The 26033-nt window shown below is 37.9% G+C and overlaps 1 protein-coding gene across 2 annotated transcripts; it reads left to right on the top strand.

Moving 5' to 3' along the window:
• Tmem106b (transmembrane protein 106B) lies at positions 1 to 25284 on the top strand. 2 transcript variants are annotated; one of them, XM_076566196.1, is made up of 9 exons: positions 1 to 188; positions 507 to 604; positions 2229 to 2450; positions 5503 to 5566; positions 9723 to 9882; positions 19589 to 19729; positions 19967 to 20016; positions 20966 to 21019; positions 21865 to 25284. In XM_076566196.1, exons 3-9 carry the CDS (start codon positions 2231 to 2233, stop codon positions 22001 to 22003), a joined length of 828 nt encoding a protein of 275 aa, XP_076422311.1. In that variant the 5' UTR covers positions 1 to 188; positions 507 to 604; positions 2229 to 2230; the 3' UTR covers positions 22004 to 25284. The 2 variants fall into 2 exon arrangements, with proteins under 2 accessions (XP_076422311.1, XP_076422312.1); XM_076566197.1 differs by having other exon boundaries at positions 106 to 188; positions 427 to 604.
• The last annotated feature ends 749 nt before the right edge of the window (positions 25285 to 26033 follow it).

Below are 26033 nucleotides of genomic sequence, written 5' to 3'. Positions count from 1 at the left end.
ACGCGCAGGCGTCCGGGCGCCCGGCTCGGCTGCTGCGGTTGTGGCCCGGCCCCTCCCCCGCCCGCTCGGCCGCTCTCAGGCCGGCGCTCCGCCCCGCACCGGGACCGGGGACTCCGTGACCCCGTCCTGCGGCCCGCCCGCCCGCCCGCGCCGGAGCATCCCGAGACCGCGCTGCGCTCCGCGTGCGGGTGAGCGACGCTGGCCCTGGGGTGAGGGAGGCCGCGGCGCGCCGGGTGCGGGGCTGTCACCGCGGGCCCTGGCCTCCCGCCGGGCTCGGCTGGGGCGGCCCAGGGGCCCTCGATCGGGGCGGCCCAGGGGCTCTGGGGTTGTCCCGCTCTGGCTGCAAGGTGCCTCGGAGGTTGATCATCTTCCAGGGGTTTTGCCTGTGTCGCCCTTTAAAAGGCGCTAGTTCCTTTCCCTCTCCAGCCCTTCCGAACTGACCCCGCGCCTGGTGACACATCTTAGTTGGATGCGGTTGCTGTATTTCTTTCTCCCCCTGTTTCCAGACCATCTGAGAACCGTGTTGAGTTCACAAGACCGCGACGTAAACATTGAGGCCAGGGAGGAGGCGAAGGGGATCTTGCACTCCTTTTCAAAACCTCAAGTAAGTCTCCAAAATAACACTGGTTACACTTGTCAGTACCTACTCAAGAGAGGCCAGACACGAAGCCTGGCATTCAAGAAACTGCTTAAATCTGGTGCGTGCCAGAACCTGCCTTCAGAATGTGTCAAGATTGTTGTGGATCTGGATACAACAGCCGGCTAAGGCCAGAGCCATTTAGCTCAGTCATCAGCCTTTTGACTTTAGGGCTCCCTTCCGTGGGCCACAGTTTCGACCCCTGTTGTCTAAGAGAGCTAAAAGGGTAGACCCCATGCCTACCGCTGAGGCCAGCTCATCCCCAAAGTTCCCAGTGTTCTGCATAGCTTCCAAGGTCACAGTGTGTGGGAACATTGATGATTAAAATTCATCCCTGTGCACCTGTGGCTGGCAAGCGTTGCTTTGGCTCTCATTTGCAGGCGTTGAGCCAAGTTAAGATACTGCTTGTTTGTAAGTCACAGTCATTAATATATTTGAGCTTGGCCAGACAATGAGCACATAGAACTTTTGAAAGTATTTTTATTCATACTTTCACCCTTTCACTCTTGTATACTACTCAAGGTTTTTTTTAATTTAATATTGCTGTCTATACTGTGAGTGAATTCAACGAACAGAGTTTTGAGAAGCAAAATTTCCTTCTGTGGGGTGACTTGACTTATTTAGTGTTAGTTTTATTTATTAAATAAAATAATTTAATGTAGTATCTAATGATTGCCTAATGTTATTTAGAAACTGATAAATGATATATGATTAACCATAGGAAGAAAAGGAATTGCACCATTTAAAAAATTTGTTTCCTGTTTTTATTAATTTTGTCTCAGAATACCAGCATGTTGTGTTATGTGACTTTTCATGTTCCTTTCCGTCATGAAATTGTAGGGCTTTATTGTATTGCATGACCTATCTGGAGGGCTTATTCCTGTATGACTGCTAGCACTAATTATTCTTACCTGGATTTTAACATCTGTTATTTAAACTATTACCCTAAAAATTTGACGATAATATACTCAATTGTCCTACATTGTATAGTAACTGATGTTTAATATTTCTGAATATTTGCTTCCTAATTTTTAACTACCAGACTTACAGAAAACTATTCATGGCTTAAAAAATCATCTGGTTGAGAGGTTTTCTTCTTGTTGTAAATATTTGTTACAGTTGTTTGAAGCAAGAATTCTAAGTTTAGAACTCAAAGAAGTATTTTAAAATGAGAGAAATGACACTTTGAAATTAGCTGGTGATATACATACCTGTTGTGATAAGCCAACAGTCAGTTCCACCTTTAGTGCTAACTGGTTTCTCGTTAAAACATGTTTGTTTTTCCTACAAAACCTAAGAGCACATATCTCCTCTGAGAACACTAAGGAGGTCTAAAGTCTGTCTACACTGTAATCTTTTGCCAAACGTTACTCACCATTTTGAACCCTATTCTCATCACCAGGCTTTAATTTCATAGTGCTTTGTTAAAAAGTACTTCTGGGTCCTAGCAAATGGCTCCCTCGTGTCAGACATTATTTTGATTGAATATAATTTTAATCTTACAAGTAATTTGCACTTACCTAGCCCTGTAAATATCCCATGAGATTACTTTGCCCCTGGAATTTATGGTCATATTTTTGTTTTTCATTAGACATGGGAAAGTCTCTTTCTCATTTACCTTTGCATTCAAATAAAGAAGATGGTTATGATGGGGTCACCTCGACAGACAACATGAGGAACGGGTTGGTTAGCAGCGAAGTCCAGAATGAAGATGGAAGAAATGGAGATGTCTCTCAGTTTCCGTATGTGGAATTTACTGGAAGAGACAGCGTCACTTGTCCCACTTGCCAAGGAACAGGAAGAATTCCTAGGGGTATGTGTTACTGCATGGATAATCCTTTTAAAAAAGGGTTCCAGACATTTGCTCAAGTAATGTAAAACCTAGAGTCTTAAGCAATCCTATTTTCAATGATTGAGAGTTAAAACTTACCAATTTTGTTTAGTCAAAAAGACACAAAAGTGCTGGGCGGTGGTGGCACACGCCTTTAATCCCAGCTCTGGGAGGCAAAGCCAGGAACATCTCTGTGAGTTCAAGGCCAGCCTGGTCTACAGAGTGAGATTCAGGACAGGCACCAGAACTAATTACACAGAGAAACCCTGTCTCGAAAAACACCAACAACAAAAGACACAAAAGCAAGCGATTAGTAATGTTCCTGAAGCAGGGAGAGACATGACTTGAGCACCCACCTCTGGTATTTTTCATGCTTGTCTGCTATAGTAGCCAACATGCACTGAGGATTTTCATCCTTTTTGACATCATTAGAAGCCATATCACAGCCATTTTGCCATCTTGGATGTTAGTAGTTACATGATTCAGTAACTCCTTATCCAAACAGTAAGTTGTTTATGTCCCAATTAGATATTTTAAAAGGAAATCCATGCTGTATGAAGAAGAGCCAAGTAAGGGAAAAATGAGCTTATGATTTGTCATGGGGAAGACAGAAGGAAATAGTCCTCTCCCTCTTATTTGTAGGGTACTTGAGTTGCACTGGTAGAAAAGAAAAATAATAGAGTGTATTGTGATGTTCTTTACGTGTTAAAAGTCAGTAGGTGACCCTGGAGAGACCCTAAGGAAGGACAGAGTGACAGCATAAAAAATTCCAGAGTCTCTGAAAAGTGCCTTGCATTAAGTGGGGTTTATTGCATAGGCTACTGAATGGTGGTTTTATCTTTCTGGACACAGTAGCTGCTTAAGAATGAAAGAAGTATTGTGGCTGAAGAAATTAATACACCAGTATGATAGGGTAGGAATACTATTTCTGTCTATCTAGCCATGCTTTTGAGGTACAGCCAGTAGGCGTTTTGGTAGTTTGGGTGTGGATTAAGGAAAGTAGATAATAAAGGATCATCTCAAAGTTTTTTTTTTTTCTACTCAACAATTTAAAGAAGGAAGTAACTGTTTATTAAAATAGGCATAAAAGTAATTTGAGTGTGCATGTCAGAAGTGAGACAAGGAGCTCAGTTTCAGATATTTTGGGGGAGGTGGGTTTGACATCAAAGTGAGTTTTTAATAGGCAGTTAGTGAAACTGAAGAGCATATCTTAGCTGGTGTCATTGATACATGATGAAACTTCAAATGGAACTTGATAGGAAAACTTTGCTTAGCAATTTGGATGAAGAAAAAGGAAGAGACTTTGGCATGAGCTCTGGGACAATGCAACATTTTAAGACAGCAAGAGAAAGAGGGAGGGGGAGGAGATCTCTGTCTTTGGTGTCCTAGAAGAAAGTAGAGAAAATGTACTGAGAAGAAAGAGAGAGCCACTGTTAATGCTCATGACAGATGAAATTGTGTGGGGACTGAGGGCTTCCCTTTGGTTTGGGGATGTGGAGGCCACTGGGGATTTTTAACAGAGTAGTTGCAACATCATGTGTAGATAATGTCAAAGCAAAACCAATTTTTCCTTGAATTGATACACCCTAAAGTGGGGGCAGTAGGGTGACATCTTACATAAAGAAATAGGCTTTGTGAGTTTTGCTGTAGAATAGGAGGGAAGAGAGGTGGTAGCTGGGAGGTTGTAAGGTCAGGAGAGTGATCTCTTTTAAGGTGGAGTGAATGCCAGATGTGTGCATGCTGATAAAAGTGGTTCATAGAGGACATACAGGTAACACAGGAGATGGGATAGCTAGTGGAATAATGTCCTTGAGAGATGATACCTAGTGCAGAAAGATGACCCTGTAGAGGGTACTGGGAACTTCTCAAGAAGGAACATAAAAGCAGGTAGGTGAGTAGATATTGTTAAATCAATCTCTTGAGGCAGAGGAGTCTGTGAAATGAAGGGATTATTTAGCTCTTACAGACATTAGCCAAAGGCAAAAGAGCTGGGCCTATGACAAATTCTCTAAGTCACCAGCAGCATGGCCAAATAGCACTTGAAAAAATGTCCACTGGACCTAAGGGACCAAAATATTCCATAATGAAATTCTGGGAGAAAAACTATAAATTATTTACATGAATCTATTTTGGGTCTAGAAAGATGCCAGGATAACAGAAGCCCGTGGAAAGCAGGAGAGTAAAGAAAGAGAAAACTTTGCTGTCTGGTTGGTTGGTTCCAAAAGCAGAATGCAGTGTGGTCTGATGGCTTCCTCCTCAACATACAGGAAAGGAGTGTGGAGCATTGGTTCCTTTTCTTTGTTTGATGCTATGAGTTAAATGAACTTATCTCTTATTCCTTCTGTTTTCTGTCCTGTAACTTAATTTAGGACAACTGAAAAGTCTTTGAAAGTACATTGTTAGGTACATTCGCTCCCTGTACCACATTGTGGACCAAGAATGAGGACAAAGGAGGCTATGCTGAGAATTTGCAGAGAGTTGAGTTTTGAAATTGTGGTTTTAGAGAGTGGGAACTAAGGAAATATGGTGTAATTGTCTCTTCAGGGATCACTTGAAATTAGTGATTGCAAATGACAACAGTGAGCTCCTGAAAGCTTGAGATTTAGAATAGCGATAGCACGGTTGAGGATCAGGAAGAGGGCAGCAGCAATGTGTTTCTTTTGCCCTCCGTCCCGTTGGTCTGAATGGAAAACAAGGGAGCTGAAGGAAGCTGGGCTCAGTGCAGATCTCCTGAAAACCAGGACTTTCCAGTTTTGTTTTGAATTTTGTTTTTTAACCAGTGGATCAAAGAATAGCAGAGCCCTCATTATTTATATACTTTAGACATAATTAACTTTTGGTTAATTAGACATTATGAAAAAATGTATCTTCTCTATAACACAACTTTTGGATAATTTTAGAAGATGTAAACAACAGCTTCCTAAGAAATAAAGAGAGAAGTTTTCTGGTCTTTTGAAGCAGATTTTGCTCGAACACCACTGTGTTTTTAGTTATTGTTGTTAATGAATTTTTAATGTACATCTTTCACTTTTAGGGCAAGAAAACCAACTGGTGGCATTGATCCCATATAGTGATCAGCGGTTACGGCCAAGAAGAACGTAAGTGATTATAGGATTTCTGCTTTTGTGGTTGTTTGTATATTTTTACTTTCAAACTTTGTATAAGTAATTACTCTAGTTAAGACATTTGAGAAGAAAAATGTATCTAGTAGTTAAGTTATACCATCATATGCCCTGTGTCTTTAAACAAAAAAATTACTGACTAGGGTAAGGATGTGAAAGCTTCATGGCACCTATTTCTTCAGAAACCTGTTTATTAAGAGTTCTAAAATAGTGGCAGTAACATGCACCTGTATGCAGGCCATTTTCATCGGGCATAGGAGGTTCTGTGTTCTCACTGACTCCAGAGTGATAATGACTGCCCAAAGCATAATGAGCACAGAGACCTGAGCATGCTTAGCAGACGCGTGGGCATTTGAAGAGAAGCCAAGGGAGTCTCCAACGATCCTAAGAGTCCTGATGTAGAAAACAAATGCTCCACCCCTAAAGAACACGCCTACACTCAGCAATGCTGGCAAGTATTTTTGAGAATAACTTGTTACAGTGAGAAGAACAGAGATTGCAGAAAACCCACAGTGGCCTTGAGAAGGTCAGAAGGGACTGAGTACTCATGTGGGCCAAGCCAACCTTGGCCCATCCCATTATTCAGTATGGAACATGAAGAACATGTACTCAACAAAATGCTGAAAATTGAAACACAAAAAAAGCAAATGGAAACTTCTAAATATATGTAAAATTTAAACAATAGAAGGTATAACAATAGCTTAAGTCAGACATTGAAAAGTTCAGAAATAACTGATAGGAGGATGTGAAAAGAGAAACAACAGATCCATTAAAATATCTAGAAAAATACGTTTTCTATAAAATTGGAAGTACACAGTGCAAATATGATACCCTGGAAAAATGTGAGAGAAATTAAATCAACATGACGTATGTAAACATACAGACTGTCTTAGTGTTCTGTTGCTATGAAGAGGCACCATGACCATGGTAACTCTTATGAAAGAAAGCATTTAATTGAGGCTTGTTTATAGTTTCAGATGTTTAGTCCATTGTCATCATAACAGGGAGCATGGCAGCAAGCAGGCAGGCATGGTGCTGGAGAAGTAGCTGAGAGTTCTACATCCAGATCCATAGGCAGCAGGAAGAGAGATAATGGGCCTGGCTTAAGCTTTTGAAACCTCAAAACCCATCTCTAGAGATACACTTCCTTCAACAAGGCCACAGCTACTCCAAGGCCACACCTCTTAATCTTTCTTCGTAGTGCCACTCCCTGATAATTAAACATTCAAATATATACATATATGGGGGCCTTCTTATTCAAACCACCATACATACTGTCTTAGGGTTTCAATTGCTGTGAAGAGACACCATGACCACGACAACTCTTATAAAAAAAAAAAACATTTAATTGGGGTGACTTGCATTTTCAGAGGTATAGTCCATTATCATTATGGTGCAACATGATAGCCTGCAAGTAGACATGGTGCTGGAGCAGGAGCTGAGATACATCTTGACCTGCAGGCATCAGGAAGTAGTCTGAGACAGTGGGTATGGCTTAATCATATATGAGACCTCAAAGCCCGCCTCCACAGTGACACACTTCCTCCAACAGGACCACACCTACTCTAACAAAGCCACACGTCATAACAGTGCCACTCCCTATGAGCTTATGGGAGCCAATTACATTCAAACTACCACACATACATAATAAAAATCTTTGAGAAAATAATGTCTATGCAACCCCATAGAAGCAAATAAGAGGTATGAGATTAATTACTAAATGTTTGCTTGAGTGACATATGGCTAGAATAAAAGAAGGTCTCATTGTATGTACCAGAAAGAGACACTCTCAACCTGAGAAATATTCTACTTAAAATCATGGACTTTAGAGAATTAAAGAAGAAAAACCCTTTGGCCATTCGGGCAAGAGGCTTAGTTAATGAGTAAAGGATAGAAGGTCAGATTGGCCAACTTGGCCATGATGCTTTAAATAAGCTGTTGAATAAAAAGAGTTGGTCCAAACTTATAATCACAGAGTGGGAAACCTTTCAGTAGCTATGATTTACAATCCATTTGTAATGAAAAACCACATTGGACTTAATATAGATAAACTTCCCCTGGTTGAAAAGAAAACCTTGCCAGGCAGTGGTGGTGCACGCCTTTAATCCCAGCACTTAGGAGGTAGAGGCAGGCGGATCTCTGTGAGTTCAAGGCCAGCCTGGTGTACAGAGCAAGATCCAGGACAGGCACCAAAACTACACAGAGAAAACCTGTCTCAAAAAATAAAAAAAATTTAAAAAAAGAAAAGAAAACCTTAGTAGAAATCAGAATACAAATGATAAACCAAGAAGTAATGTCTACAAGTCATATCATGTAGAAGACTGGTCCCCTTCTGTACAGAACATCAAAATTTGAAAAGAAAAAAGACAGCTACACAAAGGGGGATAAAAATAGAAGCGGTGGAAAGTACCTCACAGAAAAGAAATATGAATGACCTTTAAATGAAGGGAAATATATTCCATCTTGTTCCTTAAAGAAATGCAAATTTAGTACACAGAGATACCATTTTTATCAGATTGGCAAAAGCCCAGAATTTTGTCAACATGCTTTGTTGTCAACACTGAGTGAAAACAAGCATTCTCATGTCTTACTAGTTGAATAAGCATTTTGTATTTTTTGGCAAAACTGCATAAGGATTTTCAGTGTTTGGTGCAGAAATTCCACTTTTGAAAAATTTATACTGAAGATACTTGTCAAATATAGTAAGAGCAGCCAGGCATCATGACACACACCTGTAGTCCAGTACCAGGAAATATAAGTAGGAAGATCAGAAGTTCAAGGCTATCCTCAGCAATCTACCAAGTTCAAGGTCTCTCTGGGATATGTCTCTCTGAGCTACGTAAGACCCTGTCTCAAATAACACAAAGCAAATAAATGTGTGTGCATGCGTGTGTGTTTGTGTGTGTATGTGTGTGTATACCCAAGTTATTGAAAATAAAATCTAATAAAGTATAGGAAATCCAATCAAGTTAAGATGTTTAATCACAATGATTTTTAAATTTCTTTTGTGCCTATGATGTTTTGTGCCTATGGATATATATATATTAGGCATGACAAATATGAGTTTATTGGTTATTTATGGATCATTATTACTAAGACTGAAGAAAATTCCACAACGAATGAGTAGGAATTGACTGGTTTGCTCCACATAGCAGCATGAACTCAGTGGTAGCATTTTAGTGAAATTTTGTTCATTTGCTTTATTTCTTTTTATTAAGCCATTTTTCTGTTTCTCAGGAAGCCAAAGTATCTAGAAAATGCATTAGGAAGTTTTTAACAGCTGTTATAAGGTTATGCAGTGAACTTGATTGAGGCATAGGAAGTTTGAGGGAGGAGAGAGTGGACAAGATGATGGGTCACAAGAAGGTGAAGGCCATATAGGACTCAGAATGAAATTGGTTCCTAGTAGAGCACTATATAGTGAAGTGCCCAAGAAAGCTGAACCTATAGTTTTGAGTGTAACCCTGAAAGAAAATACACGTGTCAGAGGAGTTAAATGGATAGAAAAGACACGTGAGTTATTTATCTTTTTTCTCTTGTACATGCCTAGTATTTCCACTTAGGTAAACAAAACAGGATAACATCTTCACTGCTCAGTCGATCAATTGTAAAATTGTAAACAGTACTTTTAGAACTAAGTACATGAGTACTTTGGGAGGGAGTCTGAAAGGACTGGAGACAGTGAGGATAGGGAGCCACGTGTTTACATCAAGCAACAAGCTTTGCAGGTTTATTCATGTCAGGTAGTAAGACTCCTGTTCGAACCCTGCCTCCATGAATCCAGATGGAGGCCTGGATTCTGATTCTGTATTTGTGAAGGGCCCTAAACTTGTTCTCATATAAACCCTGGATTGAAAATCAGTTCAGTAAATAATTCATTATAAGGCTGAAATCTCTTTTTCTAAAAATGACAGTTCATCTTCTAAGGAGATTATTTTAACTCTTAGAAGTACCAACATTAGCTAATAGTTTTAGAGTGAAAATTTTGCAAAATTAAACATGTCTTCTTGCTGCAATGAGATGTGGCAAAAGAATTCAAATGAAAATAGCTTCCTTTCATGTTGCTCTGTTGAATTCTGGATAGCATATATGTAAGCTCTCTCTCTCTCTCTCTCTCTTTTTTTTTTTCCAGAAAGCTGTATGTGATGGCATCTGTGTCTGTCTGCCTGCTCCTGTCTGGATTGGCTGTGTTTTTCCTTTTCCCGCGATCTATTGACGTGAAGTATATTGGTGTAAAATCAGCCTATGTCAGTTACGATTTTCAAAAGCGAACCATATATTTAAATATCACGGTAAGTACCCACTTTTGCTGCAGGCCTGGACTCCATCGTTGGTGCTGTACAGCCACCCATGTACTCTGCTCAGAGAAGGCTTGCTGCTGATCCCTTGTTGCTGTGTTTTCCATGCAGCTTTGGGTTTTCTTTAAATTAATTAATTTTATATCCCAACCTCAGCCTCTCACCCTCTTCCAGTTAATATCTATGAGTGAGTGAGTATACACCATGATTGTCTTTCTGGGTCTGGGTAACCTCACTCAGGATGATTATTTTCTATTTCCATCTATTTACCTTCAAATTTCCTGATGTCATTGTTTTAACCACTGAGTAATACTCCATTGTTTAAATGTACCACGTTTTCTTTAACCCTTCTTCAGATGATAAACATCTAGGTTGTTTTCAGTTTCTGGCTATTACAAATAATAGTGGCTTTATTTATGGTATGATTGAGTATCCTTTATGTTTATGCACAATAGTTGTATCATTGGGTCTTGAGGTAGATTGATTCCCAATTTTCTGAGAAATCACTATATTGATTTCCGAAGTGGCTATACAAGTTTGCACTCTCACCAGCAATGGAGGAGTGTTTCTCTTGCTCCATATTCTCTTCAGCATAAGGTGTCATTTGTGGTTTTTATTTTAGTTGTTCTGACAGGTATATGATGGGATCTCAGAGTCGTTTTGATTTGCATTTCCCTGGTACCTAAGGATGATGAATGTTTCTTTAAGTGTTTCTCTGCCATTTGAACTTCTTTGTTGAGAATTCTCAGTTTAGGTCAATACACCATTTTTTAATTGGGTGTCTAGTTTCTTGAGTTCTTTATGTATTTTGAAGATTATCCCTCTGTCAGATATGGGATTGGTGAAGATCTTTTCCCATTCTGTAGGCTGCCATTTTATCCTATTGACAGTGTCCTTTGCCTTACAGAAGCTCCTCAGTTTCAGGAGGTCCCATTTATTAATTGTCGATCTCAGTATCTGTGCTACGGCTGTTTTATTCAGGAAGTTGTCTCCTACAGATCCACGAGCATGGGAGATCTTTCCATCTTCTGATGTTCTCTAATTTCTTTCTTCAAAGACTTGAAGTTCTTGTCATACAGATATGTCACTTGCTTGGTTAGAGTTATACCAAGATATTTTATGTTGCCTATAGCTATTGTGAAAGGGTATTGTTTCCCTGATTTCTTTCTCAGCCTTTTTATCATTTGTATATAAGAGAACAACTGATTTTTTGGAGTTAATCTTGTATCCAGCCACATTACTAAAGTTGCTTATCAGCTGTAGGAGTTTCCTGGTAGAATTTTTGGGGTCATTTATGTATACTATCATGTCATCTGCAAAAAATAGCAATATCTTCTTTTAAAATTTTTATCCCCTTGATCTTTTTTTGTTGTATATTGTTCTAGCTAGAACTTCGAGTATATTGAGAGAGTAGATAGAGTGTAGACAGCTATGTCTTGTTCTGGATTTTAGTGGAATTGCTTTGAGTTTCTCTCCATTTAATTTTATGTTGGCTGTCAGCTTGCTTTTATTATATTTAGGTATGTTTCTTGTATCCCTGATCCCTGAAAGACTTCTATCATGAAGGGGTGTTGGATTTTTGTCAACGCCTTTTTCAGCATCTAATGAAAGATGATCATGTGTTTTGTTTTTCCTTTCAGTTTGTTTATATGGTGGATTACAATGACAGGTCTTTGTATGTTGAACCATTCCTGCATCTCTGGGATGAAGCCCACTTGAGCATGGTGGATAATATTTTTGAGTTCTTGGATTTGGTTTGCCAGTATTTTATTGATTATTTTTGCATCAATGTTCATGAGGGAAATTGGTCTGTAATTCTCTTTCCTTGTTGGGTCTTTGTGTGGTTTGGTATCAGAGTAACTGTGGCCTCATAAAAAGAATTTGATTATTTTCTTTCTGTTTCTATTGTGTGGAATAATTTGAGGGGAGTACTGTTATTAGCTCTTTGAGACTCTGGTAGAATTCTGCACTGAAACCATCTGGCCCTGGTCTTTTCTTGGTTGGGAGACTTTTAATGACTGCTTCTATTTCCTTAGGGGTTATAGGTCTGTTTAAATTGTTTATCTGATTTTGATTTAATTTTGGTATATGGATCTATCAAGAAATTTGTCATTTCTTTTAGAGTTTCCAGTTTTGTGGAGTACAGGTTTTTGAAATATGACATAATGATTGTCTGGATTTCTTCAGTGTCTGTTGTTATGTCTGTCCCCCCCTTTTTTTTGTTTTTTTGTTTTTTGGTTTTTTTTTTTTTTTTTTTTTGGTAATTTGGATAAGGGTTTGTCTATCTTGTTGATTTTCTCAAAGAACCAACTATTTGTTTCACTGTTTCTTTGTATTGTTCTCTTTGTTTCTATTTTATTGATTTCAGCCCTCAATTTGATTATTTCCTGCTGTCTACTACTATTGGGTGTGTTTGCTTCTTTTTGTTCTAGAGCTTTGAGGTTTTCTGTTAAGTTGCTATATGAAATTTCTAGAAAATCCTTATGAAGGCACTTAGTACTATGAACTTTTCTCTTAGCACTGCTTTCATTATGTCCCATAAGTTTGGGTATGTTATACATTTGTTTTCATTAAATTCTAGAAAGTCTTCAATTTCTTTATTTCTTCCTTGATGCAGTGGTAATTCAGTTAAAATTTGTTCAGTTTCCATGAGTTTTTAGGCTTTTTGTAGTTTGTTGAACTCCAACTTTAATCCATGGTGATCTGATAAGATACAAGGTATTATTCTAACTTTGTGTATCTGTTAAGACTTGTTTTGTGACTGAGTATGTGATCGAACTTTGGAGAAGGTTCCATGAGGTGCTGAGAAGAAGGTATATTCTTTGGTGTTTAGGTGAAGCATTATGTAGATAGGTTAGGTCCATTTGAATGATAACATCTGTTAGTTCTGATATTTCTCTGCTTAGTTCCTGTCTAGATGACCTGTTTCTTGGTGAGAGTGGGGTGATGAAGTTTTCCACAATTAAAGTGTGGGGTTCAGTATGTGATTTTAGCTTTAGTAATATTTCTTTTATAAATGTGGGTGCCCTTGTATTTGGAGCATAGATGTTCAGAATTGAGAAATCAATGGGTGAATTTTTCTTTTGATGAATATGAAATGCCCTTCTTCGTTTCTTTTAATTCTAGTTTGAAGTCTATTTTGTTAGATATCAAGATTGCTATACCAGCTTGCTTTTTTGGTTCATTTGATTGGAAAAAAATCTTTTTCCAATCCTTTACTCTGAGATAATGTCTGTCTTTGATGTTGAGGTGTGTTTCTTGTATACAGCAGAAAGATGGATCCTGTTTTCATATCCATTCTGTTAATCTGTATCTTTTTATTGGCAATTTGAACCAATTGATACTAAGAGATATTAATGACCAATGACTGTTAATTCCTGTGTTGTTGTTGTTGTTGTTGTTGGTGGTGGTGGTGGTGGTGGTGGTGGTGGTGGTGTGTGTGTGTGTGTGTGTGTGTGTGTTTCTTTTGGTGTGAGATTATCTGTTGACTGTGTTTTTGTAGGTATAGCTAACTTCTTTGAGTTGGATTTTTCCTTCTAGTACCTTCTGTAGAGCTGGATTTATGGATAGCTATTGATTAAATTTGACTTTGTCATGAAATATCTTGTTTTCTTCATCTATGGTGATTGAAAGATTTGCTGGGTAGTAGTCTAGGCTGGCATCCATGGTCTCTTAGAGTCTGCAAGAGGTCTATCTAGGCTCTTCTGGCCTTTAGAGTCTCCACTGAGATGTGTAATTCTGATTGGTCTGCCTTTATATGTTATTTTGCCCTTTTTCCTTTTCAGCTTTTAATATTCTTTCATTTTTTTTTATGTTTAGTGTTTTTATTATTATGTATCGAGGGTATGTTTTTCCTGGTCCAGTCTACTTGGTGTTCTGTAAGCTTCTTGTGCCTTTGTAGGTGTGTTCTTTAGTTTGGAAAAGTTTTCTTCTATGATTTTGTTGAATATATTTTCTGGTCCTTTGAGCAGGGATTCTCCTTCTCCTTCCTCTATTCCTACTATTCTTTGGTCCTTTTTTAGTGTCCCAGATTTCCTGGATGTTTTGAGTTAGGAATATATTAGGTATTACATTTTCTGATTGATGAATCTATTTCCTCTATTGTATCTTCAGTGCCTGAGATTCTTCCATCTCTTGTATTCTGTTGGTGATGCTTGTTTCTGTAGTTCCTGTTCCATTACCTAGATTTTCCATTTCCAGAATTCCCTCAGTTTTTTTTTTTTTTTCTTGGCTTTCTTGTCATTCTTTAATAAGATATTTATTTATTTCCTCCAATTTTTTGCTTATCTTTTCCTCCATTTCTTTAAAGGATTTTTTTTTTTCATTTTCTTTTTAAGGACTTCTATCATCTTCATAAAGTTATTTTTAAGGTTGTTTCCTTGTGTTTCAGCTGTATTGGAATGTTAAGGTCTAGCTGTCTTAGGACAGCTGGGTTCTGGTGGAAACATATTGTCCTTTCTGTTATTGTGTTCTTATACTGGCATTTAGGCATCTAGATTTGGGGTGATTATAGGTCTAGGTGTTGGTTCCTGTGTTTGTCTTTGTTGGATGGGTGTTTTGTTCCTTGGTTTCTGTTTCCTTTCTGGTCTTCTGACCTAAGTGGCCAAGGGTTCTGGTGATTGATGAGTCTTCAGGTCCAGTAGGGTGTCTCTGCTGGAGTTTTGGGGGGTCTTGGCTCTCCTGATCATAGTCTTCTTGGGTCTCTAGATCTGACCTGGCCTCCAGTAAAGCCTGAGTCTTCTTCTGGGGTACCTAAGACCAGCCTGGCCTCCAGTATAGTTGCTGGGGCTGTTCTTTCAGATGGTGTGGACTGTATGTAGGCCTATGGCATCTGTTCTTCTACCTGGTGTGGACTGAGTCTGAACCTATGGAGTCTACTGGAGTTCCATTCTGGCTTGTGTGACCTGGGCCTGTTCTGGCTGGTGTCCTCTGTGCCTCAGTGGTGGAAGCCAGCTGGGATTGGGGTTGGGGGCCCAGCCTCTGAAGAGCCAGGGATGAACTAGGATGGTGTTGGCCTCGGGAAGGTTGTGGTTGACAGAATGCAGGGAAGGTGGTTCAGGTCCACTGTGAGATGGGTCACTCACCCGTTCTGGTTGGTGTGAATTTGCTTTGTTGATCCTACTACCATTTTTGGTTCTGCCTATAATTTTAAGTAATAATCCCATGGCATTTGAACATATTGAGAATCATTTAACATTTGAAAATCTCTTTTATAGGAAGATCAAATAAACAATTTCTGACAAAGAAAAAAAATATAGTCAATTTACTTTTCAACATTTGACTCCAGATAGTTCTTACCAAGGTATTAACAGTCGATTCAGTAGATGTTATGAATATAATATCTTTGCTTTCTAACCATTTATGAAATAAAAATTCTGCCATGTTTAATAAACCTTTATTTAATTCTGTTTAAAAATGAAGTTGAAATGATGACCTGATTGCTTTAAGTTAGAACATGTGAAAATGGCCTATTGGTTTACTACAAATATAATTTTGAAAAAGCATTATACAGCCACGCGACTTTAAAAACTTCACAGGAGGTCTTATATTGATTTATACATTTACACAGTAGCATTTGGTTAAGAAAAGCATGGTTTGCTAACCACTGCATTGGAAAGGGGAACGATATAATCACCTGGGCCATCAGTTATTTATGGCTTCAAGCCCAGTTATGCTGTGGTCTGTTTGAAAGAGTTCTCTTGAGTATGTAATTTCCTTTTAAATACCAGCATATTTAAATGAGAGTGTCTTACTGTATTTTAAATAATTATGCAAAGAACAGCACAGTTGTAGATGTTTCCTCATAATCAAATTAAAGAAAACTGAACTTTAGGTCAGAAATAGAATTTCTGTTGAGTTGAACATTAGGCTTCACTCGAGGACATTGAAGTAAAAGACTGATTGATGAGGTTATAGGTCATAAGCTGAAGGTCCTTTCACGGTATCAGAGTTGTATTATTCCTTCCCCTTCAAATGAGGGGTGTGCATTCGTACTTGTGAGTGTTAGTATTGACTGTCAACTTGACAGAATCTAGAAACATATAGTAGACAAGCTTCTGGGTATTGCTGAGAGGGACCGTCTATATTAGGTTAAGGTGGAAATACCCTCCTTAAGTGTGGGCAACCCCATTTTATGGGCTCTCCCATGATCTCTGATCCCAACTTACAGGATTTCTCTTCAGCATCAGGCAGGCAATTTTGCTGAAGAAACTAGCTTAGTGCCCTCTAAATTGATTCACTTCTGACACTGGCCAACTGTAGGTAGCTTTCAGAACTCAGGGTTAGAGATTCAGCCCCAGCAGCCTACTCTCCACTTCAGTTGCCAGTTTCAGGCTCAGACCCTGAAACTTCTGGTAGACTATCAGTTGAGAGTCTCATAACCTGTGTTTTAGGTTTGGTTAATTTGTCTGAACAAACAACTCTTAGAACTCAAGGGATCAATATACTTGCATTTATTGGTTCATTAACAGAGGATATTTTAAGGGCTACAGGTCCATAGACTGTGGTTGATATATTGTGCACCCCAATAAACTTATCTGGGGGTCATAGAACAGAACAGCCACTATATTCAACATAGTTTAGGCAGTAGTAGCACGTGCCTTTAATCCTAGCATTCTGGAGGCAGAGATCTATCTGGATCTCTGTGAATTCAAAGCTACACTGGAAACAGCCAGGCAAGGTTACACACACCTTTAATCCCAACACTTGAGATCTCATGTCTTGCTTGGGAAAGACACATGCCTTTAGTCCCAGGAAGTTATGGCAGGAAGCAGAAAGATATATAAGTCATGAGGACCAGGAATTAGAAGCTTTTGGCTTAAGTTTTTAGGCTTTTAGCAGCAGTTCAGCTGAGATCTATTCGGATGAGGACACAGAGACTTTCAGTCTGAGGAAACAAGATCAGCTAAGGAATTGGCAAGGTGAAGTTGGATGTGACTTGTTCTGTTTCTCTGATCTTTCAGCATTCACCCCAATACCTGGCTCCGGTTATTTCATTTTTAAGACTGTTTAGCAATTTGTCTTATAATAGACAGATGACAAGACAGAGTAAAGGCGGAGACAGTGGCTTCTGTCACCACGGAATTGGGATGTGCCATACTCCCAGCACATGTTTTATTTGTATAGAGATGGCCTGTGCTCTTTTTCAGCTTTTTCAGCTACATCAGCATGATTGAAGGATAGCCAACTGCAGTTGGACAATAATCATAATCTAATGTAAATGAACTGGGAATTGTCAGCCAGGAACAGTGGCTGAAAGGCAGTATGTACCAGTCAGTGGTACTGCACTAATGAAACACTTAAATGCTTATTACTAGACTTGAAAACTCGTGTAGTACATAATGATTTTGACTCTACTGTGAAGACTTAACTCTCAACAAATTATACATTCAACTGCTAGCAAAGTATATACATCATCCTACATACAGACCTTTACATGCATAATCAAGCAGTCTCACATGTTAATATATGCAAGATAGACATGTATGCTGCAGACCTGCTTTGGCAGGAGGTTCGGGTCCCAAAGAGGATGTGGTTAGGGGGAGGGGAATGAAGAAGGAGACTATCTGTGGGTGAATCATGACTGTTAGCAGTGTTTAATTGAAAAAAATACTACATCTTTTATTGTACTTAGGATTAAATGGGAGAAAAGGGGCATGTAAACTGGGATGATGCTTGAAATCCACGAGGAAGCTAACCTTGACCTTGACAATAGGCACTAGTCATATGTTAATGCAAGGACCTTAAATTTCTCTTGCCAGAGATAAGGAGAATGACTGCTTTAGCGGGCAGGAACATTCCTCAAGCCCCAGAGGGAATGCAGACCTTTATCCAAGTGCCTGACCCTGGGAAAAAGAACTTATGGGGAGGAGATACTATACTATAATTTCTTAGTCTTACTATATGGGCTTGTTCCCCTCACACACTCCCCAAAGGAAAGGTCCTGATGTCTTATTCTTTTCCCATTACACAGTACCATTCTGATTTTTCTACATTTGTTAACTGAACTCTTGCCATTGATGGCCTCAGGCTCTGGATCTGAATTGTAGGTTGTTCATCTTTGGGATCAGGTGTATCTAGTAAATCTCTAACTTTCTTGTTTTTGGTGTAATTAGGAAGGCACAATGGAATTCCTGGGTCCACAGTGGCAGGAATTTTTTCCAAAGAATTATTTTGTTTAGAGAGGCTATTGTACACATTTTTATCCTTGGCTAAAGCCCGCACAAAATTTCCCAAAGGGAAAGGCATTAATAGTGAGAATCATTAAAAATGAAAGTAAAATGTGCTGGAGAAGTGTGGTCCGCAATGTTGAAATGCTGGAACTTTGTCAAGCAGCAATGATTGCCATACGGTCCACACCACATGTGCTCATGAATATTTCAGCTGAGATCACACTACATTTTCCTGCATGAAGGACTTTTTCATTGACTATTTTCCCTAGTAATTTGATGTAATATTTGTGAATTTAAAACATGTAAACTAAAACTGGCCGTGGTAGCATATGCATGTTGTGGTATACCCCTGGAGGGTAGGCGTATTTGAGCTGCAAACGTGAATCTAGCCTTTTTTCTCTGCGTTTTAATCCGGTATAAATCTACAAGCATGTAAGTTAAAATACCATTTGGATTTAAACAGGCTGATAATGCCACTCATTTGGAAGTGTTCTTGCCTGTTGTGCACAAAGATCTGATTTAGTCCCTCTTGCCACACAAAACCAGACTTGGTAAATGCCTGTAGTAGGAGTACTGTAGAGCTGGAGATAGGAGAAATTAAGTGAGTTCAAAGTCTGCAGGACTGCATGAGGTCCTATCTAAAAAACAGGTTTTTTTTCCTTTCAAAACTGTGGGTTTTTTTTGTTTGGTTGGTTTTTTGTTTTGTTTTTAAGCCGACTATGTAGTCGTTACACACACACACACACACACACACACACACACACACACACTATATATATATATATATATATATATATATATATATATAAACATTTAAATGAAACTTAAAAATTATGTTTAGTCCAACTTTTGCTAAAACTCTAAAATATATGTTCTTGCCCTGGCCATCGGGGGTCTTCAACGGGGACCTGAAGGGAGGGCCAGAAAATAAGAGGGACAAGAGACACAAAAAATGAGAGCAAGACAGGATGTCTGGTCAAGCTCCAAAATGTTATTTTCCTCTTAAGGCATATATAGGCGGGGGCAAAGAGGAGTGCAAGCAGGGAGGGGACTTTAATCATGGGTTGTTCAGCCAGCAGGGGATGTTGCTCTCGGGATTATCTATTCTTGCCTAACTGCAGCGCGGTCACCTGATTTCTGAGAGGAGGTTCTGGTATTTATGAGAAGAGGTTCTGGTGCTTTGGAGACTTAAGCAAGGCCTAGATCAAAAAAAAGAGGAGAGAAGCCCAAATATGGTGGCATGTGTGTCAAGGGTCACTTAGGCTTATGGCTCCTGTCATGTTCTAACATTGACTTTTCCATATTTTTATGTAATATGTTTTCTGGGTCTGATTATTAAAATTTTGAATTTTGTGTTTCTTATACACATAGTAGATCTCTGTAAATGTTCTCTGACATTTTGTTAATATTTTTCTTTTCCTACTAAATGAGGTGTAGTCACAACTGGAGTTATTTGATTTATAGTTTTGAGTTGACATTTGTGTGCCTATTTAAAGATAATGTATATTTTCTGCCTCCTTTTTTTACAGAACACACTAAATATAACAAACAATAACTATTACTCTGTTGAAGTTGAAAACATCACTGCTCAAGTTCAGTTTTCAAAAACGGTTATTGGAAAGGCACGCTTAAACAACATAACTAACATTGGCCCACTTGATATGAAGCAGGTAAGCCTCAGGCAGGGACATTCTGAGAGAGTTCAGTGGTTCTTCACCCTGTGTGCTGTAAAATGGAACGAGGTGGGGGGTGTCCTCAAAGACTTGGACATGTGTCCCGTAGAAGTTCAAACCAAGTTCATCAAAGAAAAGATGTCTAACTCTTGAAAAGTTTTTATTATTTTTAGTGTTTGGATCCTATCCTCCAGTGATATGTTTTCCTTGCTGTTTTCTTGTGTTTGCTTTCAGATTGATTATACGGTACCCACAGTTATTGCTGAGGAAATGAGTTACATGTAGTAAGTGTTGATTTTTAGTAACTCTACCTTTTGTTTTCTTAATAACCTCATCAGTTAAAATGGCCACATTTTTCAGTGTTTGCTCTGTTCTCTAAACATGGTTTTCTTCTTTGCACTCTACAGTATAAATAACATGTATATATGTATATCCATAATATTCATCTTTAGTTCCAGAATTGTGTATGTGTATATATATATATACTATATATATATATATATATATATATACATCTATTATATATGTATATGTATATCACTTACTTTTAGTTGCCATTTAGTTACAGTATAGTAATGGCATACTGAGATTTCTTATCCATAATAATACTCTTATGGATTTGTAGTTCTGATGACTTTTTAATTGTGTGTGTGTGGGTGTGTGTGTGTGTGTGTGTGTGTGTGTGTGTGTGTGTTGCATGTGTGAGGGTAAACACACTCATGCATGCATTTGTGGAGGTCAGGGTTGAAGTTGAGTGTTTTTCATTATCTGTCTCTACCATTTTCTCTAAGACGGGGCTCTGTGACTGAAAACCTAGAGGTTTTCTTTCGTGATGCTGGATGATCAGCAAGCCCCTAATATCCTGTACCCAGCCTGCAGGACTGGGCTTCCAAGTGCATCCTGCCATGCCTGGCTCTCAGCCTGAGTGCTGAGTATCCAGACTCAGGTCCTCACGCTCACAGAGCAAGCATTTTACCCACTGACCATCTCCCAGCACTTCTTATAGATTCTGAATAGTGTCTTCCCAGGCACAGCTACGTGGGCCCACATTCCCAGCCATTAAGAAGGCTGAGATGGGGAAGATTATTGAGGTCAGCCTACACAGCATATGAATACTCCATCTCAAAGGGGAAAAACAAAACAAAAATCAGTATTCAGTGTCTGTTAGGTTTAATGGAATTTTTGGTTAGTAATATAGTAACATTGCTCTTCCTATTTTAATTTCTTTAACAGCGATTTCTGTACACTGATCTCCATCAAAGTACATAACATAGTACTCATGATGCAGTAAGTATGGCTATGTTTGCAAAAATAGCTCTTGCTAAGACTTTGAGTTTATCAAGTCCTGTAGGCTATGCATCCCCATGAAAGCCATCTCAGTTGGGCCCTCAGTCTTACAAGAGTGCTGTGTAAAATGGAAAGGTTTTCTCGCTTCGCTAGCTAGAGTATGGTTGCCCAGAGACACAATTAAAAGCCTCCAGGCATTGTGGGAGCTCAGGAAAATGGCAGGGTTAGCACTGAGAGGATGGGCCAACAGCTAGCTGTTCCTTTCTGCTTGATAAGTAAACTCAGCAGCAAGGAGAAATTATGCTTTGGGTCTATAAATTGTGTGTTATTTATGTACATAAAATATTATTGGTTGTATTTGATATTTTGTCCATTGGTTGACATTTAATATTCCATTTCCGTCCTGTGATGAAGGAACCATGTGATTCTTTTTAAGCATGTAATAAACTATTTTTCAGTCAAAATAACTATTTTAATTATATTTAAGATATATTTTATAATTATATATTTTATAAATGTTTTATAGAATTATAAAGAAATATATATGAATTTTATATGTTTATTTATATGTATTATTTAAGCAGATAATTGGATAGGGTTTGCTCAGTTAGCATTTTTGGATCTGATAAAGAAATATTCCCTAGAAGTCCCATGTCTATAATATTGTTATCATTAATACCAAATCCAAATAATCAATAATTGATCATTATAATTCTCAATAAGTAATTTTAGGACATTAATTTATGAGATATAAATTCATATTAGGCTGATTTTAACCTCATAAATCCCCTTGGTAAAATTTTTAAATATACCTTGAATATTCTTTCCATTGATTTCATTTCTAGGGTAACTGTAACAACGACATACTTTGGACACTCTGAGCAGATATCTCAGGAGAGGTACCAGTATGTCGACTGCGGAAGGAACACCACTTACCAGTTGGCCCAGTCTGAGTATCTCAATGTACTTCAGCCACAACAGTGAACTCTGAAGGAGATGTGATAGAGCAGAGGACACCCCTGAGGTGTTTCCAGAACTGTCAGTGAGGAGGCACTGCCTAGAAGGACATCTTGAATTGGACATGTCTAAAGTTGAAACTAGGACACTGAGGGTTGAGCCTACAGAAGCTGCTCCTTAAGCAGTTACTGGACTCTGGTTCTGTGTTGAGGATTTGCTCGTACCAAGAGCTTTTACTTGATCGTAAGTTAACTGATTGGCTTTCTTCTCATCTTTGTTCCCAAGGTGAAAAAACGGAGACTTCCTCTAAATACAATAAAGAATTACATAAAAGTCATAGACTTAATCTGTAGCTCTATTGATAATATAGTTCAGTCATGAACATAATTTGAAAAATAATTCTGAAGATTTTTATATGAAATTACTGAAAGTCTGTTATTCATGGAAGACTTTTAAAATCTAACCTGTTTTATAAATTCCCATTCTTATATGATGGTAGTCTTTTGACTATGATAACTTAGCTACTAGCTAAATGTTTTTAGCCTTTGATTTGTTGAAATTCTACTCATTTGCATGTTTTGTCTTATTTCTAGCTAATGGTTGTATAATATTTACCAACCATAACAGTCTGCACAATTCTGATCTACACTTTTTAAGAGCCTCTCAGTATGTGCTTCATGTATATAGCTTTGTGAACTTTCTGTGTGGTCCTCAAACACGCTCCTTTTTTGTGTACAATATTGTAATTAAACTGCATGGCTTTTATACAGCTTTGATAAAGGTCAAATGAAATGGTACTGATTAAGAAGTAAAGCAAGTTGTTCATAAAGAATAAAGGAGGAGAATGACATTCAGAAATCTATAAAATATCAGTAGATTCCAGCTACTTGTTGGGTCTGACATAAAATAGATATTCAATAAAACATTTTGATGCTTTACTTTTATGTTGCTTTTCATATTAAGAATTATATGGATATTTTCACAATGATTAGATATCATCAATTTTACGAATGCTAAATGGAAGGAAATTATTTTTTACTAGAAATTATTCAAGAAATCCTTTCATTGAACACTGGTGGCTACATCAAAATAAAACCTATAGTTTGCTTGTGTATCATACTGATTTGATACTTCTAGCAGCTGCATAAGTATTCCTTTTTTACTTTAATTTTATCTAACATTGTTTTCAAGTATGATGGATGTGTTTGCCTTGTGGCTTACATTTTCAGTGTCATATTCCATAAGGTGTTTTTCCTTATTCACTCAGAAAATTCTAAGACCCTTTTAAAATATATAACACTAACCTTAAGAGTTAAGTATGATAACAGGTTGATTTTGTTTGTTTGTTTGTTTGTTTGTTTCCTCATGACGGAAATTGGGTTTTCCTTCTCCCATACTCAAGTGCCTACCTTAGTTGGGTGTAGCCTATTTGTCAGTGTGGTTCTCAAATATGAAATATAGATTCTAATGACTTAATCTTGTCCCCTAAGTACACTCATATCTCCCTTACCTTTCATACCATATTCCCCATGTGAGTGAACATTTCAAACATCCATTTTTTTTTGTATCTTGCATTCCTCAGGCGTTATGAGGTTAGCATCCTTCCTGTCATACCCAGATCATCCTTTGCATCATTCAGTCTCTAGTCAAACCGATCTTGGTTGGAAGTTTTCTTTTGCTGTGCTTGCTGGTCACCTCCCCTCATTCATTCTCCTTCAGTCCCCCCATTCATTCTCCTTCAGTCTGCACACTGGTTGTGCTTACATTTTCCAAGTTAAACTCACATCATTATCTGTATTCTCTCATTTTGACATAATGTCTGTGAGTCAACTGCTTTTCCTTTTTCTAGAAATGTTTAATCCTATTACTTCAAAATCACTTGTTAGACCTCCAAGTCTTGTGTTTCTTCTTGACTAGTAACTATGTAGTTTCATGTACACTCAGTTACCTTTCATAATTAATGATTTTTCTATGTGTAAAAGCAAAATGTAAAGAAATCTTTTTTATGATTTCTCTTGTGCTTTTTCCTATCCTTCATGCTTCATTACATGGTGTGCAAAATCATCATTCATTCATTACTTCAAAATCAATCTTTACATATGCCTCATATAATAATCTGTTCCTTCTGTGTGTATTTAAGTCTGGGATAGCACTGTGTAAGTGAGGAAGTTTGTTTTCACCTTCTTCTAGAGTACATGTGTAAGGCCTGAAGAGGCAGGACAGTGCAGCAAGTGGAAGCAGCTTTGTGCCCAGTGGCTCTGTTTCAAAATCTTTAACTCTTTAAATTGAAAATTCGATCACATCTAGACATCTAGGTTTGATGTCTAATTCTGGTGATGTTTGAGTCATTAAAAAAAAAAAAAAAACCCTTGGAATTTAAACCCTTCAAGTAAAAGATAAAAGGAAAAGAGATGTAGATTCCTTGTGACTATTCAAGGAGAATCAAGTAACTCCTGGGTAAGCCAGAGTGGTAACAAGCTGTAAGTTAATAAAACTAAACTAAAACCAACAACAACAACATTTTTAGAGAAGCCAAACCGTAGCCATAAAAACATTTGAAAGAATCAATGAGGTTTTAACTTTTCTTAGGTCAATGTTGAGTCTGGCTTCTGGCATGCAGAAAGGGTGGGTACTAACATATTTTTATGAGTACCTCCATAACTTAGACTGGCATATGATAAAGACAGTACATGTTTTCAGAAGTAAATTCTGTTCTACCCTGATCAAACACTACCCTGGCCTCACAATATCATGTGTACAACACACTGGCTGCTGCTTCTCTGTCTGCTTTTCTTATGTGATTTCTCAGCAGGGTACTGAGAGGATTTGCTTTAAAATTACATACTAGTACATACTTACACTGCAGCCAGAACTAGGTTCTCTGTCTCATATTTGTGCCCTATCATTTAAAATATCCATCAGAAAGTCATGGTAACTTGGTTTAATGCAATTAGAAATTAGAAGTGGCCAGCAAAATGATTCAGTGGATAAGGATGATTGCCACCAAGCAATCTGAGCTCAGTTTCTGCATCTCACAACAGCAGGAGAGAACTGGCTTCTGCAAGTTGTTTTCCACATGAATATGCACACATGCACACGCACATGCACAAATGCATGTGGAAAAATAGAATAAAAATTCTTGAAGTCAATAGTGATGGGCTAAGATGTTGGTAACTTTGAATTGCTATCTGAAATATTTCTAAAAGTAAACTAAACAATGTAGAATACTTTAGAGCCAAACCTGGAATTTAATTTTTGTGTTAATGTTTAATACTTTTTCAATAATTCCAATAAAAATAAAACTGGCATTTCCAGTGTGAATTATTTATAAATAAGACTATTACATTTGAGATTTGAAATACAGTGTGAAAATATTAGACAAGAGATAAATTCCTTAAAATTGCTTGAAAGACCATTTTGCTTGAGACATTTAATAAAATATAACTTTATTTTTGTGTTCAGGTTTCTTTTGATTCCTGTTTACTTTGGCTTAATGAAGTAGTTATTTTCTCTAAAAAAATAGTTACAAAGAATAAAATATAACTCACTTCAGATCTTATAATTTGCACTTAGGAAATGACAGCGCAGTATAAAAAGGGTAGGAGGTAACATCAAAACACAGTATAAGTGACACCTCAGGAGACTTGAGACTTGGCCCTAATGAGTCCTTTAGCCTTACTGTGATATAATGTTGGGTATTATGTTGGCCAGGTGTGTTGCTGAGTCTTTGCATTCTGTTTGTTTTTTAAAGTACTTAAATCAACAGGTCTTTACACAATGCTTCTTGTTTTAGAAGATCGTTCCATTCATATACTTTAAAAATATGATGAGTTTTAGGTTTTCAAATACGTTATCTGTCTTCTTTGACAAGTAATGTGAGCTAAACTTAAAGCTGCTGATGTGTAATGAAAAGGTAAACCGGGTGCCCTCAGGTAAGACTTTGAGATCCATAAAATGCAACAGTTGCTTGGCTCAGAGTACAACTTAGAGGGGTCAGCTTTATGCCTCTTACTTTTTTTGTGAAATTAGCTTTTAACTTTTTAAAGAAAAATTATTA

The sequence above is a fragment of the Peromyscus maniculatus genome, chromosome 3 (genome assembly GCF_049852395.1).
Source record: "Peromyscus maniculatus bairdii isolate BWxNUB_F1_BW_parent chromosome 3, HU_Pman_BW_mat_3.1, whole genome shotgun sequence".
Lineage (NCBI taxonomy): Eukaryota > Metazoa > Chordata > Mammalia > Rodentia > Cricetidae > Peromyscus > Peromyscus maniculatus.
The sequence above is the reverse complement of the archived record's forward strand: the minus strand, read 5'-3'. Positions and strand labels throughout refer to the sequence as shown.

Coding starts and splice junctions, on each gene's coding strand:
- Tmem106b (XM_076566196.1), top strand. CDS start 2,231: ATGGGAAAGTCTCTTTCTCATTTACCTTTGCATTCAAATAAAGAAGAT. Junction 20,017..20,965: donor GAGGAAATGAGTTACATGTA/GTAAGTGTTGAT, acceptor TTTCTTTAACAG/CGATTTCTGTACACTGATCT. Junction 21,020..21,864: donor AACATAGTACTCATGATGCA/GTAAGTATGGCT, acceptor TTTCATTTCTAG/GGTAACTGTAACAACGACAT.